The sequence below is a fragment of the Mytilus galloprovincialis genome, chromosome 1, assembly GCF_965363235.1.
Source record: "Mytilus galloprovincialis chromosome 1, xbMytGall1.hap1.1, whole genome shotgun sequence".
NCBI classification, from domain to species: Eukaryota; Metazoa; Mollusca; class Bivalvia; order Mytilida; family Mytilidae; genus Mytilus; species Mytilus galloprovincialis.
In genome coordinates this window covers 123,360,237-123,381,665 of record NC_134838.1, presented here as the reverse complement: position 1 = coordinate 123,381,665, position 21,429 = coordinate 123,360,237, and the positions used below count along the sequence as shown (strand labels likewise).

The window sequence follows — 21,429 nt, the reverse complement described above, 5'->3', positions numbered from 1 at the left end:
AAATTAAATGCAAAATTACATGCTCAAACAATAGTTGGTCTAAGTATATAATTATGAATGAAAAAATAATTTGACAGAATGGCATTTAGATTAACAAATGAAGCCCTTAATGTGAATCAGGACTTATTTCTAATTTAATATCATCTCTAATTTCCTGTTTATATTTCTTTTTTTCTCAAAGTTTTGTAAATATGATATTTGAAATATATTTTATGTAATTGGAAAGGATATTTTGATACCATTCAATTCAATTAAAAACAAAAATCATGGAAGAAATTTTTACCTGTGCCTCTCTGAATAAATAAGGTGTTCTTTCATATTTTCTCTCTACGATTTTTTCTGCCATATCAGGTGAAATATCGATCTGGATATTTGGTGGAATTTGTGAGTCAATAAAACAGCTTATTATAACTGCAACTTTCTCCTGAATCAAACTTTCATCACTATGTACATGGTAAAGTTCCTGACAAAAAAACATCCAATATGGAATTAAAGAGGACATATACAATATATAAAATTACATATACAGAACAATCCATTCAGAATTAAAAGTTGTTTACATCTGATAAGTTGAAATACTTCAGATATGCATAAAATGGCAAAAGTATCTTTTAAAATTGCAGTGAAAGTTACTTAATGTACAACTCTTAGTTGCAAAATAATCAAATATTTTCAGCGTTACATCAGAATAAAACAAAATTGAACGATCTGATGATAGAGATAAATAATTCATACCTTAAATGCCTGGACTTCTTTCCAGAAAAGTACATCATTTTCTAGGTTGTCTCCGTATATAGATACATATCTCCTGAACTGTAGCTCTGTCACTGGGTTCAGCAGACCTTTACGGAAGACTATCACATCTTTAGATGAGGAGATAAACTTATTGTTATCCAAACTCTGGAAATTAAAAGTATATTTCTTGTTATAGAGATTAATGCTAAATAAGAGTAAAAAAAACAAATAATTTTTGAGCATGTTTTAGAATGAAAAAAGTAAATGACTTGGCAACACAACAATAAATCCATTTTTTTTTCATTGTTAGTCACTCCAAATATTATTTTGGCTTGTGAAACATTTAATTTGTGAATAGTATAAAAGAAACTTGGGTTATAATAATGAGACATTTGCAAAATTATAACAGCATTTATTTCATGTATGCATTTTTTCTTTAACTATGTAAACTGAAATCTTGTAATATAAATTGAGAGAACTGCTAACCCTTTGTATATTATGTGATCTCTTTTTCTTGATAACTAAGACATCATCCACTACATCGTCCATGCCAGCCTTTGGTCTCTGTCTATCAGCAAACTCTGATGTGGCCAAGAACAACGGCAGCCATTTCTTCTCAAGTCTATCACGTATATACTTCTGAGCTTCGATCAACACTTCATTTGGAGGCCTCTTCTTAAACAGCTGGCTATAACCTCCTGCAGCAGCCATTACCTGGAAATAAAAAAAAAAACATCTTCTGTAATGAGTCCCTTATATAACTTGCACTTATTTGTCAATAGTTTTTAAAATATGCATAATATTCTTAATCTTTAACAAAAACAAGAGGCTAACTAAAAAATATATATTTTGTTGCAAACCAAAAGGCCAAATTCTAGCCAAGAACCAATTAATAGGAAAATATAAAATTCCTACACCTATATATTTATCAATAAGCTATTCCAATACTTGTTGTAACAACAGTTGTACTAGGCAGTAAATATGTTGGACTGACACTGAACCAAGCTACCAAATAATCTTTATTAGCCTGGTCTTGTATAGACTTAAACTCATGTTGTATTGTGTCAGTATTTATACCATTCAAGCTAATGTATTTGAAGTTATATCACAGATTCCAAAGCTGCTTAAACAGTTTACTTTGGTAAGCATCATTTAATTAAGTATCTATACCTTTTCTTGTCCTTTCTTCCCTGCTGGACTGTTTGGACCAAAGAAATATTTCTGATTAAGGTATCTGTCTCGTATAGATGTAGCCAGTTCATCTCGAGCCTTTTCATCTGTGTATGGAATGTTACGGAAAGTTCTAATAGCCATCCAACAGAGTAAATCTGTATCTGCGTAATTTTCCTTCAGGAAAACTTGGAAGTTCTCTAACTCAATACGATTTCCAACAAGTTTTTCTAATGTGTAGTCTTTGTATTCATCAGGTATTCTTTCCTGCAGTGTTGGGTCATACACAGGATCTTCATATTTCTCCATAGGATCTTCAGGAGTTTCAACCCTCTACAAATTAAAAAGTAATGCAACATGAATTTTGTTCACGATGTCTAGTGTACAAAACTCAACTTAAACCCCAAAATAAGGCTTTTAAAAAAAATTAAAACCCCTATAGAGAATATATAAATCAGATTTTAAAGAGGGGAAAAAGGGATTTGAATTAAGCAAATGGTATACACCAAAAGCAACAAGTTAATTGATGATCACAAGGTTTATATGAGCACACTTTAAATAACCAGTTGAATTTATATTTTGTATTTATAATTCACAAGATTAAAATATTAAAAAAAAACCTTTCTGATGTCTTACCTCTTTAATCAAACCTCTCTTCTGTAAATTGAGGACATATTTAGATCTGGTCTCTAAATGTTTCACCACTTCTATTAATTCTACCTATTAGCAGTAAAAATACATAAATCATTATAACTTATATAACTTGTACAGTTATCTCCCTTAAACTGTAAATGTTTAGAATTCTCAGTCATTCATAAAAAGCTAGTAAAGAAATTGTTGAGCAGTTTTAATTGTTATTTGAATCAATACATGTGAACAAATTATTTACTATTAAACGAGTTAAGCCATTTCAATTGATATTTTATATTATGTCTTTCTATGTTGTGATGTTACACTATTGTTTCAGATAAAGGTGAAGGTTGGTACCTATTAAAATGCTTAAACCCGCTGCATTTGTCTGCACCTGTTCTAAGTCAGGAATCTGATGTTCAGTAGTTGTAGTTTGTTGGTGTGGTTTATAATTGTTTCTTGTTTCTTTTTTTTTATATAGATTAGATTGTTGGTTTTCCTGTTTAAATGGTTTTAGTCATTTTTAAGGCCTTTTGTACCTTGTTGTTCGTTGAGGGTCAAGGCTCTGTATTGAAGACCATACTTTGACCTATAATGGTTTACTTTTACAAATTGTGACTTGGATGGAGAGTTTTCTCATTGGCACTCATACCACATATTCTCATATCTGTTTTGTTTAATCTTCATTGCCAGATCTGCTTTGAACTCTCCCGTGTCTAATTTTTCAAAAGCCTACAACATTTCATTTTTTTAAAGTTTTTAATTCTTCATTAGTCTATGTTATCAATATCTCCTAGTTTGTTTAGTAAACAAATCACCACCCGATTCCCCAATAGCCACATATAACCTCACTGACCTTTCCATAAGTCTTCATGTCTACAGTAATCATCTGTGTCCATGCAACATATAACTCCTTTATAGAATATTCCTCCGCTGCGTCAAATAGTTCCTCAAATGGTGGCTGCATACATCTGGCTACCTCTCGTCTGATACTGTAACTACAGCTAATGCTGCAGATGCCTCCAATCACTATGTACTTGGAATATACAGTCTAAAAAGATATATATCTTAAGCTTATTATCATGAATTTATTTGAAGCTTATCAAATGTTCAATTTTTAAAAATAACAAACAAACAAAATTGAATCTTTTAAGATTAAGTAACCTTCTTCCATTCCAGTCAAGGGACTACAAATATCATAGAAGTAAATTTAAAAAAAGATGAAGTTGGAATCTGAAACATTCATATAAATAGCAACATGTTTTCACATATTTCTTAAAATTCCTTGTCACCAAATATTTGCATTTACATTTTAAAAGACTATTGGTTGCATGTTTTAAAAGGACAATCATATCTAACAATACCAGAAACCATCAAACATATATACAGTTACCTTAACATCAATTAAGAATGGCTAATGTCTAATCACTATATTCTATTGAATTATATTGTAAAAAAAACCACCAGAACTTCAGCTGTTTTTTATTTTCATCATGTCACATTTTTGGCAAGAAAAAACTAAAATAATTTATGACTTTACAAACGATAAGAAAGAATATGGCCCTTGATATAAACATTAAAATAAAAAAAATGTTTTTATTGCTGTTCTTCATCTTAAGGAAGCCTTCCACACAGAGCAAAACCTCACACATCACTACACGTTCAAGGCAGCCAGTTTGAGCAGAATCAATCTTATATATTATATTGATATCATTATTCTATAATTTATTTTTAATATATTTATTTGATACCTTTGCTTTTTTCTGTAGTATATACGGGTCAATGAATTCTGTATAAAATAACCAATGATAGTCCTGCACTTCACTCCAGAAGTTCAAACAGTTAATCCACAACTTTAAAATACAAGATATATGTCATGTAAATATAAACTTTTAAAAACATTTAAATGTGTAAATTTGATATCAAAACTATAAATCTTGTGTTATGAAAATAAGGACCCAACCTTCCCCCTTTTGCCAATGGTGTTTTGGCAATGCCTCTTTTCAGCCTCCCTACTAACACTTGATGTGGTATGACTTATAACTACCTCCCACATCAAGTTTGGATATACCCGAAGGAACTAGCAGATAGATACTAAGTACAGTCATTTCCATACAATTTGTAGATTTTCTTTTATTTTGCAGTTTTCATGATTGCTAAGTGACATTTTAATTTTTCATTTATATGAAGTATAATTTTTTTCTCAATAACAAAATCTGCCAACATTTTCACTTTTTCTGTATTGTAAATGATGATCAACTTATGTAAAAGTATATCAAAATACATGTAATAATGACAGTGGTTAATTCCCAACCTTGTTGCCACTTCTGTTGATAAACTTCTTAAAGAATCCACCAGCTTCTCTTTCATGGTGAAGAGCTTGTAACAAAGCCTCCATCCGATGTCCTCCAATAAAGTCTGAGGCATCTGAACATTGAGAACCATTTCTTTCTCTCCCAACCCCTGCTGTCTGAGGTCGCTGTCGTAGTTGTGTTTGCGGTGTGCTGGCAGATGTCTCTGACCTACTTGCAAAAGGATGTGCAGATACTGGTCGATGTGCAGAAACTGGTCGATGTGCAGAAACTGGTCGATTTGCAGAAACTGGACGATTTGCATCTCTCGACTCTGGACGGGATAAAGGAAGTGCAGATATTGGACGTGAAGCTGGCAGTACACCAGATACAGGACGGGATGTTTGTCTAATCCCAGACACTGGACGTGATGTTTGTCTGTTAACTGATACAGGGCGTGATGATCCTGCAGTGGATGGCCTAAAAAGCAATAATTATTTCTTTCAATAAGGTTCATAAATTACATAGACTTTTTGTATTTCATAATCACTAAACTTCCTTATCAAGGTATGTTCATTGGCATACAGTTGCTCTTATTTAGCAAGAAAAAAACTTAATACTGCACTTCCAACATTAGATTATTGTAAAGTTTGGTAAGAAAAGAGTGATACAAAAACATATCAATACAGTAAAGCATTAATTTACAGAATCTTTTAAAAGTTTCCTTATGATTCTTATTCAATAGCTAAAGTTGTACTTTTACCTGGACTTTTGACCACTAATTAGAGGTTTTGTTGCTTTCTGTACAGGTAATTTTGGTGTGATAATAGTCTGCTTGGTACCATGCAACTTGTCATAGGTGAAAGCAGACGATGAGTAGTTTCTACGGAAACCAACAGGAGGTGAGGTCACAAATTGTGTATCTAGAGTAGTAGATGGTAAATCCTGTGAATAAATAGTCATTTCATTAAAATGTATACCTCTTAAAACCATTGAATAATTTTCAGTTTCAAAATTACATTATTTAGAATTCAATGTGGCATGCAAAATAATTGCTGAAGAAAGATAGAACATCCAACAATTTCAAATGAAGCATATGATACTCTTTCCTATGTCTAACATATATTGATTGGTCAGAATTTTAAAGTCACTTTTTTAGAAAGACATTGTTTACTTACCTCAAAAGCTTGTTGTCCAAACCTTGGAAAACATGACTTAGGACGTAGTGGCAGTAGTTTAGCTGCTGGACGAGTAGGGAATACATCTGGCTTGGTTTTAAGGTACTTTAGATTGAGGTATTCAGCATGCTTGGCAGGGTCTGTTGTTCTTAATTGTGTCAGTAAAAATCTAGGTGCCCTAAAAACATAAAATTTAAAAGGTAATTAATTACTTATATGACATCTTCAAAAAACATTTACACTTCTGTTTTCATAGGAAAAAATACAAAAAAATACATGTACATGCTTCCAAATGACTAAGAGTTTAAGTGATGTTGGTTTCAATAGTTGACAACACACATACTTTTTGCCTGTACAAGGATATGCTTTTTCAATTGTTTCACTTCCTCAAAAAACATTCACATGTATTCCATGTCTATGAATGCCATCCCACTCATTCCCATGTATTATTGAATGATACAGATTTTTAGGGCTTTAGTTATATATTTTAGGTTAAAATCCTCTGTTTTTTGTTAGGTCGTTAATATCAAGGTTCAGAATGTCTTACCCTACAAATCTTAGCATTTTCTTTTTTGTGAAGAAGTTGTTTTCTGTACCAGAAGCTTTATCAAAGAGGATGAGATTCTTTAAATCAAAGGGCTCTGCTTAGAATTTTTAAATATAATCATGGTTTAGAATATTATTTACCTAATTTACCAGATGATTTGAAAAAAGCTTTATGCAATTTTAGATGTCTTAATCATCGACTCCCTATTAAAAGGGGTCGCTTTTGGGGTATAGAATGTGACAACAGAATTTGTGATATATGTAATAAAAACCAACTAGGGGATGAATATCATTACTTGTTTAATTGTACATTTTTCAGTGATGAAAGGAAATCATTATTACCTTGTAATCTTATTACCAACCATAATACTGACAAATCTTATGAGTTATTTAATTCCGACTCTTACAATGTTGTTCTCAAATTGCAAAATTTTGTAAAATTATACTAGCTGTTGTTAATTAAATTAATATTGTTTCAACCATCAATATGTCCATTTGAAGTTTACTGTCTTCCTTAAAACACATTACTTATTCAAATGTATATATGTTAATGAATGTTTATAATGTTCACTGCATTACTTTGATAGTTTGTTATTTTGTTATATTATGAATACTTATATAGTATTTGTGTTATTGTTCACATACCCCTGTTGGGGTTTTTGAGAAAAAAAAACTTGAACTTGAACTTGAACTTGCTTCACCCCATGGTGTATTTTACAATGAACTGAGTTTGGAAGTACGCTGCAGTTGAACTTACAGTTCAAAAGAAAACATCCAGAAACCAAACTTCAGCAAAAATTTCAGTATGAATAGCTGCTGTGACCTTGAACCTATGTACCCCAAAATCATTGGCAGCTTTTATCCCATGGGGCTTTATCAAACTAGATTTGGTAGTGTTGGATGTGTCATGGTTCAAAAATTTATATCTGGGAACATTACTTTTGCAAATATTTTAAATAGTTAGTAAATACTAATAGCTGCTTTGACCTATTGACCCAAGAATCAATCAGCGACTAACTCACCCTCAAGAGGTATTATCGGATAAAGTTTGAGTTTGACAAATGTTTCAATAGATACATACAGGAATCAAAATGTTTTTTCTTAAATTTTAGTCTTTTGACAGCTATTGGTACCTTGACCATTGACTGCTCTTTACAATGGCCTTCATTATGCCAAGTTAAGTGTGGATATGTATAATGGCTCAACAGATTTTAAACAGGTAATGGAAATGTTGAAGACGGCATCTGTCATATTGAAAGCTGACTTTGATTTTTTCTCAGCATAAAAACCAACCAAAGACATTATTGATCTTGGCACTGCATACAGCATTGCAATTCTTCCATGCACACATGCAAAGCTGTAGTATAAACAGTTATTAATTTTGGTTACTAGGAGAGAAAGTTGGTTCCATCCCTTAACCAGATATCTATTGGAAATCTGAAGGAACCTAATAAAAATTTACCATCACAGAACTCAAATCTTCAATGGCCATTTCATTCTAATGTAAGCTATGTATTCCTTATATAAACCTACCAGTAAAGTACTAAGGGCTCAGCTATTTTATTCTGTATGTTGTATCCCTAATATAAACCTACCAGTAAAGTACTAAGGGCTCAGCTATTTTATTCTGTATGTTTATGAGATGTTCTTTAGTCCATGATGAAGGTTTGGTCAGCTTTAAATCTGTCTTCTGTTCAGTAGTCAATTCAAACAAGGAGCCAGGGATGAAATATTTCTCCCTCATTTCTAGTAAATGTCTGTAAAATATAAGCAAGACAGTGTCGTGGACATTTCAATTATTGAAGAGAGAGGGAAGGATGTTTGAACCTAGAGTCAGGGATGTAGTAAGTCAATGGTTTCCTTCTCAACTAATTCATTCCACTAGAACAATGTCTTTAAGACCAAATAGAAAAATATATACACATATATATGTGTCTCATTGAAATACATATTACTAGAAATATCTGGTCTCAAATATATCATAAATATTTTTTTCTTCACATTTAATTTTAATGGTTATTGTATCAATACTTATATGTCAAATATTTAAATCGAAAGCGGTCAGTAGCTGTCTAATTACCATAATATGGATTAAAGATTTAGACTTTTAGTATAATACCTTTTACAAATATTTCATACACAAATAATACCTGTATAATACATGATAAAGTGACTTAGATATTATAAATAATGTCATTGATTTTAAACCAAGAATGATATTCAAATGCGTATCTTCTCACCAGCAGATTGTTACTAAAGAAAAGAGCATTGAACAGTTGATTTTCATTTTTCTCTGCATGATTCAATATTAGGATGCGTGATTACAGAACAAAAACTAACTTTCGTAATGAATTTTTATTTGCTTGGTTTGAACTGTCAGATTGGAATATTGACTCATTAAATATTTTTTATCTTGTGAGAAATTGTATAAAGAGTTAATATATTTTTTGGCTCCCTTGTTACATGTATAGTACATTGACAGGCAGATTGTTTTATATATAGGCACTGTCACAAGATAATATTAAAAAATGCAACAGTCAGACTACTATTACTGTAAAGTATATTGAAATGATTGATATAAAAATCAGTTTGTAAAGCAATGACAGACACTGTAAAGACATGATAATTGAAAATCAAAATTGGTGCTAGTCTAATTTTCCAGATTGTTTATTAATTTGAACCTTTCTATACCAGGTTATAGTTATTCTTATTCTTATGATCTAACAAAATTTAAAAGTTATCCCTAGTTTAAAAATATGCAAGAAATAATGTTATTGCAAATAAGGGATAATACTTTCACAATTTTTATTTTTTTTTATTAAAATCACATGTTCATTTGTATACATAGCTTCATTTGTCATAAACTTATAACTAAGAATGGAAACAGGGAAATGTGTCAAAGAGACAACAACCTGACCAAAGAGTAGAAAAGAAAGGCCACCAACGGGCCTTCAACACAATGAAAAAATCCTGCATCTAGAGGCAGGCTTCAACTGGCTCCTAAATAAAAATTTGTTCTAGTTCAGTGAAAATGGACATCACAATAAACTCCAAAACATATAAATGATTCCAATTGAAAGTTTGACAACCTCACTGATGACTATCTTCATCATCTGTCATAAACCTGATTTACAAACTCACCTGTGAATAGCTTCATCATCTGTCATAAACCTGGTTTACAAACTCACCTGTGAATAGCTTCATCATCTGTCATAAACCTGGTTTACAAACTCACCTGTGAATAGCTTCATCATCTGTCACAAACCTGATTTACAAACTCACCTGTGAATAGCTTCATCGACTGTCACAAACCTGATTTACAAACTCACCTGTGAATAGCTTCATCATCTGTCATAAACCTGGTTTACAAACTCACCTGTAAATAGCTTCATCATCTGTCACAAACCTGGTTTACAAACTCACCTGTGAATAGCTTCATCATCTGTCATAAACCTGATTTACAAACTCACCTGTAAATAGCTTCATCATCTGTCATAAACCTGGTTTACAAACTCACCTGTAAATAGCTTCATCATCTGTCATAAACCTGGTTTACAAACTCACCTGTGAATAGCTTCATCATCTGTCATAAACCTGATTTACAAACTCACCTGTAAATAGCTTCATCATCTGTCATAAACCTGGTTTACAAACTCACCTGTAAATAGCTTCATCATCTGTCATAAACCTAGTTTACAAACTCACCTGTGAATAGCTTCATCATCTGTCATAAACCTGATTTACAAACTCACCTGTGAATAGCTTCATCATCTGTCATAAACCTGGTTTTATCAATATCAAGCCACAAGTTCCAATTTCTTTCTCCCATTGTACCACTTAAGAAGGCTTTAAACTTTTCTGTTCCTTTTCTGTTTGTCAGTTTAAATGTCTTTGCTTTATGTTTCCTGAAGAAAGTATCTTCTTCTTCGTAATCATCCTCACTATCAAGTAGCGAGTCTGCATCACTTTCTTCTTCTTTCTTCTTGTCTTTTTCTGATACTTGTTCCTCTGTTACCTTATCAACCTCTGAGTCCTCCTCTGGTAATTGCACTTCTTGTAATGATATTCTGTCTAAATGCTCCAATGAGATATGTCGTGACAGTTCACAACCCGGGATTTGATCTAAAATTTCCAAAGGTAAATCATCATCATGTACATTTAATATTGACGACACAGTTCTCTTCAAAACAGCACCTACTATTGCAGTTCCTATATCGTCAATATTTTTAAACACTATACTATCAGAACTTCCTTTCCTTGACGAGAGTTGTCCTTCATTTTGTAGCATTTCTAATTGATCATTGTTGTCTTTAGAATCCACAGAATCTGTGTCGTCACTTATGTCTAATCCAGATTCAGCATCACTATTGTCAACTTTAGGTATACTGTATACAGTAGAACTGAAAGGTCGGTTATGTTTATCCCTATAATCTTCAGTAACAGCACACACAGAATCGGTGGGTCTGGGGGTCATAGGTTTACCATCGACAGCGAACAGTTTACTAGAATACACATCATCATAATCATCAGAATTTTGTGTATTCCTATAATTACTATACAAGGAACTTTTAACAGATGAGGCTAATCCACTCTCAGACCGTTTATAATTATCCACTGAACTATATGCACTTACTGGTCGTGCACTGACTGGACGTTTTGTCATTTCAGCACTCCTTGGTCTTAACTGTGTTGAGGAAGAAACACTGGTTACTGTTGCCATGGACGCAGCAGTAAACCAAGCTTCGGTATCAGTTGTTGACGCCGTACCCATACAAACGTACATATCTTTCATCATTTGTTCTTTAGGATCTACCTCTACTTCCTCCTCTACAACTTTCTTTTTATGTTTAACTTTTGGTTTGAAATCTATTCTCATTAATATATATTCTCCTTGTTCTCCAGTAATTTTGGCCTGTGATACTAGATTAGCAAGACGATATTCCATGTATAGGTCACTTTCTAAAAATGCTGGCATTCTACGTTCTTTTACCCAGTGTATACCTTGTTCTTTGTTTAAAGTCTATAATACAAAGAAGATTACATTTTAGCTTTATTATGATTGAAGCAACTTAGATCATAATAGCATTCAATGGAATATATATTACTGAATTTCAGCAAGGTTTTACATCAATTTCATACAAATCCATCAAGTATTAAGAATACTTTATTACATTTTTTGTAGTACCATTAAATCGAATGTATATCAAGAGAAGAATTATAAAATCACAAAACAGTTTCAAACAAGCAGTTTTAACATTTTTAAACATTCAACATACTCTGAAAGGCTGATTTTCTGTGCGGCTTTCATATGACCATGACCTTTGACCTTTAGAAATCTATCTTATATTAGAAAGTGTAAAATTAGTCTACAGAAAACCATTGTATCAAGCTTGATAGATTGAATGCATGTAGCTGGCTTGAGTATCTACAAAATTTATTCATTAGGTTATCAAGTGACCTTGTTTCTTGACCTATGACTTTGATATCATTCAAGTTTTGCCTTATTTCAGTCAAACCATATTGAACCGAAGTTGATCAAATTTGACACAAAAAGAGTCTCAATATGGCATATTTTTTTTATAATACTATATGGTGCCAAAACTATTATAGCTTGGTATGTCATTCATGGGTTATATAGAAAGTATAAATATGTTACACAGGCCATCAGTGATTTAATATGGTATATACACGTGATTTAATATGGTATATACACAGTCAGTAAATTTTATATGGTTATAGCGTAGCTTCAGTCCCCATATGAAATTTACTGACCACGTTTATACCATATTAGGTCACCAATGGACTGTAATATTGCTATCCTGTCTTAACGATAGTTCACACACTGTGTAAAGGAAAAGTAGGTGATATGTACTTACAGTGACTGTGTAATTAGTGTTGATTTCAATATGATCAGGACCTTCAGGTTCTACTATTGGGATAAGTGGTATATCTATGAAACTGTGGTTTTTCACCACTTTGTAGATCTTTGATTGCTTTTTCTGTGATCTTATGGCGGCTTTAATCTGTTTTCCAATTTCTTTTCTGGCTTCTGTGACCACCTCAAAACCTGTCTTTTCCTTGTTGAAACAGAGAGGTGTTGGAAAAGACTGAAAAAGTAACAAATATTTCATAGAGAATATCAATTATAGTATAACAAATATTTGATGCCATTGGTAATTTGTAATTTGCTGACCCCTGAAGAAAAGACATGAATTTATCCAGTTTGAAATGATTTATCAAGTTTTTCAGGATAATGCTGCAAAATTTCAAATTTTCCCTTGTGAAGTTGTGTTCTTAAGTGGAGAGGGGGAAATTAACACACATTTTTTTTTAGAAACCACCTGATAGATTTGGTTGAGATGTTTTTGTTACTAATTTGTGTTTCATGACCATTATGTAAAAAAAAACATAGTGAGAAAAATTAAATGTTTATTATCAAAAGATTGGTATCTTTGAGTCTTGTAGAAATATTTGGACTATGTCTAGTGGCAGTGCCAGTGGCATTTTGGATTACCAAATATTAACCCATGAACTATAAATATCTATACAAACTAATATAAGTACAAATAAATCATTAATTTTCTACTGACTCATGTTTTAAAGTGCTAATAAAATATTTGAGAATTTTCTTAACATCAGGATATATTTGAATTGTAAACACATCTATCACATAAATTTTGACTTTATTTGTGTTTTGCTGGGCAATAAAACTATACATTATACAAACAGTTCAAGTAACTGCTTGACATTTCTTTTTGTAAGATTTAATAAAAATCTGGCTGACGAACCATTAAATTTTAAATGATAGTATCTACCTGGCCATAAAATGATTATCATAACTGGTCATCATTAAACTATTAATGACATTGTTACTGCAACTATACCCTGATCATTTAACTATTTTTATGACAAGGTGACTGCAACAATACCCTGATTGTTCAAAGGTTCAATTGTCCTGCTGAAAGTGCTACACTGATTTAAATTGGTTTCAAATGTAAGACATTTAATTTAACGTAAGTGTCAATGGCAACAGGAAAAGAAAACAAAGTCAACAACCAAAGACAAACATCAAATTGTTTACAAATTCTTTACACTCTTCTAGATAAAAGTTGTCATAATTCAACCAGTTCAAATTTTACATGATCTTAAATTAGCAATTATAAAGATTAAAATCCAAATAAAACAAACACTTTTCTATTACAGAAGATTTTAATCTTAAAAGAAAACCTGCAATCTTATTTTGTTTTTGCATTTTACAAGTTTAAAAAAGTGTTTAGAAATAATTTGACATGCATCATTGCAAACAGTATACTTCATTATATATTTTTATTTTTGAAAAATTGCATAATTATTTTAGGTGGCTAATTACCCTGTTTATTCAAACTTTATTATTTTTAATGATTAAAATTGAAACAACATGTTTTATTGTTCATGAAGCAATGTTGTTGAGATTTATCAAAAATGCAGTTTAAAAAAAATAAATGATAGAGTTGACAACATACATATATATATATATATGTACAAGTTTCATTTAACTTATGACAACTTCCCAACAACTTGTTTTTTATGACCTGTATTAAATGGAGATATAGCTATGGACTAAAGGTATAATGTGCAGTTATCTAATAACTGCTCATTTTTTGAAATCTGATACATGTTCAATTCAGACAAATAGGGCACTAAAATTGAACTATTGATTTCCATTTATAAAAAACTTAATACTCTATATGTTAAGAATAACAATAATTTCTTTTAGTCTTATCAATTTTTTCTCTATTTCAAATGTATTTCCTGTAACTAAATATGTCACAATAGAATCCAATGCTCTAGTTTTTAAATATCCGACAATGAACAATACCTCAAATTAAGATAAAATCCTTTGAATCGATATATATTGTGACAATTTATTGGTTTCTCTGTATATTTTCTAATGTTTGTATTATGTATATAGAATAGACAAATATATATTGTTCCTTTAGTAAGCTGGGAAAAGTATGACAACGTGAGAGATAGATAGGTTCATATATAAACTGAAGTACGGAACCTGTTGTTTAGTGGTTGTTGTTTATATTTTATATAGATTAGACCTTTTGTTTTCTTGTTTGAATGGTTTTACACTAGTAATTTTTTGGGGCCCTTTATAGCTTGCTGTTCAGTGTGAGAAAAGGCTCTTTATGGAAGGCCATACTTGGAGCATTAATGGTTTGCTTTTTACAAATTATGACTTGGATGGAGAGCGGTCTCATTGGCACTCATACCACATCTTTTTATATCAATTGACTGCACTGACTTCAAACAGAAATCATATCTCTTATACTTCATGCTTTTTCCAAATCATTGGTAGAAAAGTAACTTCCAGTAATGTTTTTATTTTCATATTTTTGATAGTTGATGTACTTACAGGTAAAGCCAAGAAGGCATTGAAGTATTCCACAAATAAGTCATCTGTGATAAGGAATTCTTCCTGTAATTAAACGAAAAAACATTAAACATAAACATATACATGCAAACATAAAAACATACAAACACAGAAGTATTCAACAAAAAAGTTGTGAAAAGGAATCAAAAACATAAAACATAACACACCTACAGACATACATACATACATACATAAAACTATTTCACAAATAAGTCATCTGTGATGAGAAATTCTTACTGTAAATAGAAAAGTGAAAGATAAAACAAAAACTGGTTTGACCAATACTAAATAACACAAAGATGGTATCTTGGTAGTAACACAAAGGTACTAAGTAACATAAACATGTCCTGTAGAACAGCAATACTAACCAATGATTAATATAACATAACTTTCCCTGAATACAAACACACTGAAACTATTATTTTGGTAATTGCAATACCGCTGCAGAACATAATGTGTTTTTGCAAGAAGAATTCAAACCAGTAAAATGGACAGGAAACAACAAAACCAAAGACCATTATTTGTTCAAAAGAAATGATTAAAAGGAAATATAAATGCTCCGGTAACAAAAATATCAAACAACACAAACGTTTTGTTAAACAACAATACACAACATAAAATGTTCAGGTACCACAATACACAACACAAAAGGTACAAGTAACAATTATATACATAAACACATAATAATTAGAAAACATCAATACCAAACAACAGAAAAGGTTCAGGTAACAACAATAAACAACAACAAAAATGTTAAGATCACAATACATAAAACAAAATGTTCAGATAACAACAATACTAACCAACCAGAAATGTTTCGGTAACAACAATAACAACCAACTGAAAGTATTCATGTAACAACAAACCAAAACAACAAAAATGTTCAAATAACAGCGCAGTACCAACCAACAGAAAGTATCCAGGTAACAACAATACCAACCAACAGAAAGTATCCAGGTAACAACAATACCAACCAACAGAAAATGTTCCGGTAACAACAATTACAACCAACAAAAAATGTTTAGGTAACAACAATAATAACCAACAGAAAATGTTCAAGTAACAACAATACCAACCAACAGCCAATGTCCAGGTAACAACAATACAAACCAACAGAAAATGTTCAGGTAGCAACAATAACCACCAACAGAAAATGTTCAGGAAACAACAATACCAACCGACCAACAGAAAATGTTCAGGTAACAACAACACCAACCAACAGAATAGACCAGGATTGCCAGTTTTCCTGCCCCAGGTCATGGTCCTCTCCAGGCACTTTGGTTTACACCAAAAGTATAGTGTCAGCCACATTATAGCCAACAGAATAGACCAGGATTGCCAGTTTCTGCCCCAGGTCATGGTCCTCTCCAGACACTTTGGTTTACACCAAAAGTATAGTGTCAGCCACAATATAGCCAACAGTACTGAAAGTTGGATTATATGCCAACAATTAATCAATCCATATACCTATAGCGGGTTATTTTTGCGTGTGTTAAATTTCACGATTTTCTTTGAATAAGGTATACGAAATATTTTGGCGTTTATTGTTTTGGCGGATTTAAAACTTTTATCAATACCTTTGTATGTACTCTTTTAATTTGGGGAATTAATGCTTGCGATTTTCTTTGAATAAGGTATACGAAATATTTTTGCGTTTATTGTTTTGGCGGATTTAAAACTTTTATCAATACCTTTGTATGTACTCATTTAATTTGGGGAATTAATGTTTGCGATTTTGTTCTATCTGCGAAAATAAGCGAAAATTTACATCCAGCGAAAATAACCCACTATACGGTATCAGGAGAGCCTTTTCTACTTAGAACACAATATGTTTGGTGGTAGCTTGCTTGAGTTTCTAAGCAACAAAACTAGTAATACCCTACCAATACCCAAGAGGGTTTAACTCAATTAAAACAAACTGTAATATACAACAGATTTTATTGCAATACTCCCAATAAATAATCTTCTCAGGAAATCACTGATTACTTTTATTCAATACTTTTGCATATATATTAGGTCTAATACAGTGCAGACTTTTAATGATTGGTTATCTTTTAGTTAAGAACTAATTTAATATCATCAATATTGTAATAAAATCTTCATTTTATTAATTTTTCCCATCAGTAATCATGAATTGTATCCACAAACAAAGCTTAAGGCAGACTTTGTATTGAAAATAATGCTATAGCAAATACCTGTACCTGAACATCAAGTAAATCTCATTTGAAATTCAGACATAAATATCACAGCTGAATATAATAAATGCTATAATAAATGCTATAATGCTTGAAAAATTACAAATTTTTGTTTTTAACTTTGAATTTTTTTTTCACATCTGCTTCCTCATAATCTTTAATTTACAATGTGTAACTCAACCAAATGTGGTCTGGTCTACTGTTGCTTCTCTCCCTTTATTAATCATCTGACTGTTGATATCATTGAAAACAAAATTACCATAATAGTTCATTACCTTATTCAAGATGAAAATTGTACTATAAGCTGTTTTTCTAAAGTTCAGACAGTTCTGGGTTTTGTAATTGATTAAAAGGTGTTTTACTTTAAGAGAAGATCTGACTATTACAGATTTTTTTCAGTCTTTTAGGAGGTGTGTGGATGGGGTCTTCTTTCAAACTTCATAATGTAGCTATTTACTTTAAAGTCTCCTATCCTCCCTTAACTTAATCGGTTGGATAAGCTAGAAGTTATTGCTGTATTTCCGAACATGGCAATCCAGCATACATATGATAAAGACATTATATATTGTTGAAGACTGTTGACCTCTCTAGGCTTTTTTCTGGTTTCATTATGTTGTTGGATTACTGACTGGTTGATTTTACCTTATTCCTCCTAGTTTTATTGTGTAGTTGTAGTGTTTATAGATCACTTGGTGGTGTGAATTTGGCAGTAAAATTCCCAGGTTTCTTTTATTGTTGCTCTCTATATTATGCTCATAAAACAGCATGTTAATAATTCAGTGCATCATAGTAGTCAATAATTTCTGGAAGTAACAACTGTGTAGAAAACTACTCCTATGTAGAGATTTATCAGTCTTTAGTTTTTATGCAGTATTTGTAGAGTATTGTTTGTCTGTTCCCATGCTCTTTTGGGTCACCCCTCTTGTTAGTTTTTGTTTACCCTTTGCTTTGGTATATTCCTCCCTTTCCCCCATAATACATTCAGTTTCTACAGTTCAGGATTAAATACAAGTAAATCAGGATATCTTAATCTTGAATTTCATTTTAATTCCACATTGAATTACAGTTGTCAAATCATAAATAACTTAAACAACAAAAGTTTTATCTTATATTGATAAAGTAAGTAGATGCATATTTGAGTCAAGTGCATTTTTGGAACTTCAATAGAAATTGCTAGGAGAAAGTCACCATCGTTAACATTTTAAAAGCTTTTATTGTTCAGTTTTAAGCCCATATGAGGAAGCTTATTCACCCAGCTTGTACAGTATGCATTATAAGTATAAAATCTTGTAGCCATCCTACCAAAAATAAACTTTAATTACGATTCAATGAGCAATGAATATCAACCATAATGTGTATATGCGATATTTAATCAAGTATATAAAAAAATTGTATATAAAATCTTGATAAAGTTGAATTGAATCAGAATTTTTTTTCTGAGAATGCAGCCAAAGAAAACATAATACATAAAGTTTGCCTAGAAAAGGGGGGTCTCGAGAATTACATTTGAGAAATCTGTCTTAGCATCCTTTATTATTTGCTAATTTTAATGTTATCAAAAACTAAATATTTCATTATTATTTGGAGTAAATGTATTCTTATTTATATAGTATTCAGTTATGGTATGTATATATATTTTTACATGGTTGAAAGTTCAACTCTAATTACTTTTGTAAATAATAAAACTTACCAAAGTTTTCCACCAATTTTTTATAATTCCTGAATCTTTGTGAATATTCATTTTCACATATAATATTCCATGTATTAATAAAAAATTTCCAAATTGAACATGCAATCACATTTTGACTCAAATTATAAGAAATTTAACACCATAAAAGTAGGATTTTACCACCTATTTGGTTGCTAGTGCTTAAAGCCAATATAAATCCATTTACAAACATCAAGAAAAAGTTAACGAGAGTCCACAGGTAAATCCAGGTGAAGTAATCCACATTTAAATGTCCAATAGTCAAAGAAATTAGTATTTTTCTTCGTTCATCTGTCATTTACCAAAATTATGATGTAAATGGTTATATGTTCTATTCCAACGATTTAATTTGATTTTTAAAAGATATATTAATATTGTATGGGTTTTGTAATATTAAACATCCTCAAATAAATACACTTAAATTTAGGTATCTCAATTTTATACCATAAAAAAGCATTTTAAAGCTTAATTAAACAAAAATTTCCATATTGAAAATAAATTTACTGTAAATGAAAATAACACTAAATAAATCTATTGCGTCTTATTGAAAATTGATTACACTTTATATCCTGTTCGATTCCTAAGAAATATTACATATAACTCTTGGGTCCAAAAATTATGTTTGTTAGCAGTAAGGAACTATGTGTTAGTAATTCCCACAAGAGACTATGTCCAAATCCTCAAAGAGAGGAACAGTATTAATTTACTTCTATAAATCAAATATTTCATTTTCTTTACTTGGTCACAAAAGGCCACCAACTAACAAAAATTTAATAAATATATTACAAAAGTCATTGTGTTGTTCATTTTGTAATTCTCTAAATAGCTTACTCAGAAAAGAATGTTTAATATTTAACTTGTATAGAATATTCTGTAATCCTATTACAAAGGGGAGATTACTCAGAAATTTAATTCTTAAACAATCCTGTAAATATGTTGAATGATTGTTGTTTATGTGTGCCCATTTGATAAGGAATATGTAAGTGGAAATTTATACATTGCTTCTTTTAATGATTTCTATTATTGACAAAATATTGCATGATAGGAAGATTTTACCTAGTTTGCAATTAAATGATTAACTCGGAAATGCCTAAATCTTGGTTCAGATGGGAGCTATGTGAATCCCTTTATTACATGCAGAGTTCAATGATTAACCACAGAATGTTTCAACCTTGATTTAAAGTGTTCATCATCTGAATCCCTCAGTGGTTCAATGATTAACCACAGAATGTTTCAACCTTGATTTAAAGTGTTCATCATCTGAATCCCTCAGTGGTTCAATGATTAACCACAGAATGTTTCAACCTTGATTTAAAGTGTTCATCATCTGAATCCCTCAGTGGTTCAATGATTAACCACAGAATGTTTCAACCTTGATTTAAAGTGTTCATCATCTGAATCCCTCAGTGCAATGTTCAATGATTAACCAGGGAATATATGAATCTTGATATAAGATCTAATCTATCTTAATCATTTACATTCATTGATTTACTTGGGAAAGTCTAAGTTTTCGATATAATAGCTCTATCTGAATTTCCTTATATTTGATGATTTACTTGAAAAGGTCTGAATCCTTGATATAAGATGTGCTCTATCTGAATCCCTTTAAGTTCAAAATTCAATGATATACTTGTTATAAGTCAAATATGAGAATTTGAGTCAAATTGGTGAACATGAATTTGACAACTAGTGCCCCTTTAATTTTTTCCATTTACATTGTTGCAACAGATCGACAACAGCAAAAATTGTCTTAAACCAACAAAACACTATCAGGATTCAGACCTCAGATCTTTACCAAAGCTACTGCTCTCTTTTTGGACCTACACATAAACACAATCACAAATAAAGCACTTGTAGTGTGTTTTTTTTTATTAAGGAAGAGGATTCCCATACTACACACTTTAGAATGCTGAATCCGTTTTAATCAAAAGTTAACACCAATTACAAAATCAAGAAAAATTTTAAAGCTGGTAAACAAACTACAAATAACAATAGACCACAACATTTCAAAATCTTTCAAGAAAGATTGATAGATAATATTGTGTCAAGAAAAGATTTTTATGACAACAACTTGTATCAGTCGATTCATTTTTCCAATTTTCCATTTGGTGCTTATGCCAACTCAGTGGTCATATTTATTTAGCCTACTATTTTAGGTAAAAATCACCAGGACGTTATCTTTATAATACCATATAGTTGAAATATAGCTTGAAATGGCAACAATTATACACTCAAGTTTTAAAACTTTCTACTACAACTAATTAATCGTTACATTTCCTATCAATGAAGGATCAACATAGTGAACTTATCAATAACATCCACTGGTACCTTTAAAATCAAATTACCTTTACAAAAATTCTTTCATGTCCTTACATTTAATTCTTTAACTTTAGAAATAAAGTTTAAGTGAAAGATAAGTGTAGTCTGTGTCTAATATTCATTTACACAACTCCTACATATTCATTTAAATGGCCCTGCACTCAGTTTGTATATACAAAGGCAAATTTACTTAACTTTCTATTACAAAGTTACACAATCATATGAACTCTAAAGTGCA

General features: G+C 31.1%; 1 protein-coding gene across 6 annotated transcripts in view; it reads right to left on the bottom strand.

Moving 5' to 3' along the window:
- The window catches only part of LOC143056714 (regulator of G-protein signaling 22-like), a 44,026-nt gene that overhangs the window by 7,373 nt on the left and 15,224 nt on the right, over positions 1–21,429 (bottom strand). For 5 of the 6 annotated variants that reach the window (XM_076229868.1, XM_076229893.1, XM_076229887.1 and 2 more), the window contains 14 exons: positions 14,952–15,014; positions 12,427–12,657; positions 10,303–11,570; positions 8,146–8,307; positions 6,005–6,182; positions 5,590–5,771; positions 4,850–5,306; positions 4,287–4,388; positions 3,392–3,586; positions 2,542–2,625; positions 1,906–2,238; positions 1,222–1,449; positions 736–900; positions 284–463 (listed from right to left, as the gene is read on the bottom strand). In XM_076229868.1, the coding sequence (XP_076085983.1) occupies positions 284–463; positions 736–900; positions 1,222–1,449; positions 1,906–2,238; positions 2,542–2,625; positions 3,392–3,586; positions 4,287–4,388; positions 4,850–5,306; positions 5,590–5,771; positions 6,005–6,182; positions 8,146–8,307; positions 10,303–11,570; positions 12,427–12,657; positions 14,952–15,014 (3,828 nt within the window). Of the gene's footprint in view, positions 1–283; positions 464–735; positions 901–1,221; positions 1,450–1,905; positions 2,239–2,541; positions 2,626–3,391; positions 3,587–4,286; positions 4,389–4,849; positions 5,307–5,589; positions 5,772–6,004; positions 6,183–8,145; positions 8,308–10,302; positions 11,571–12,426; positions 12,658–14,951; positions 15,015–18,854; positions 19,053–21,429 lie in introns of those variants that run through there. The other variant, XM_076229881.1, reaches the window with a different exon arrangement.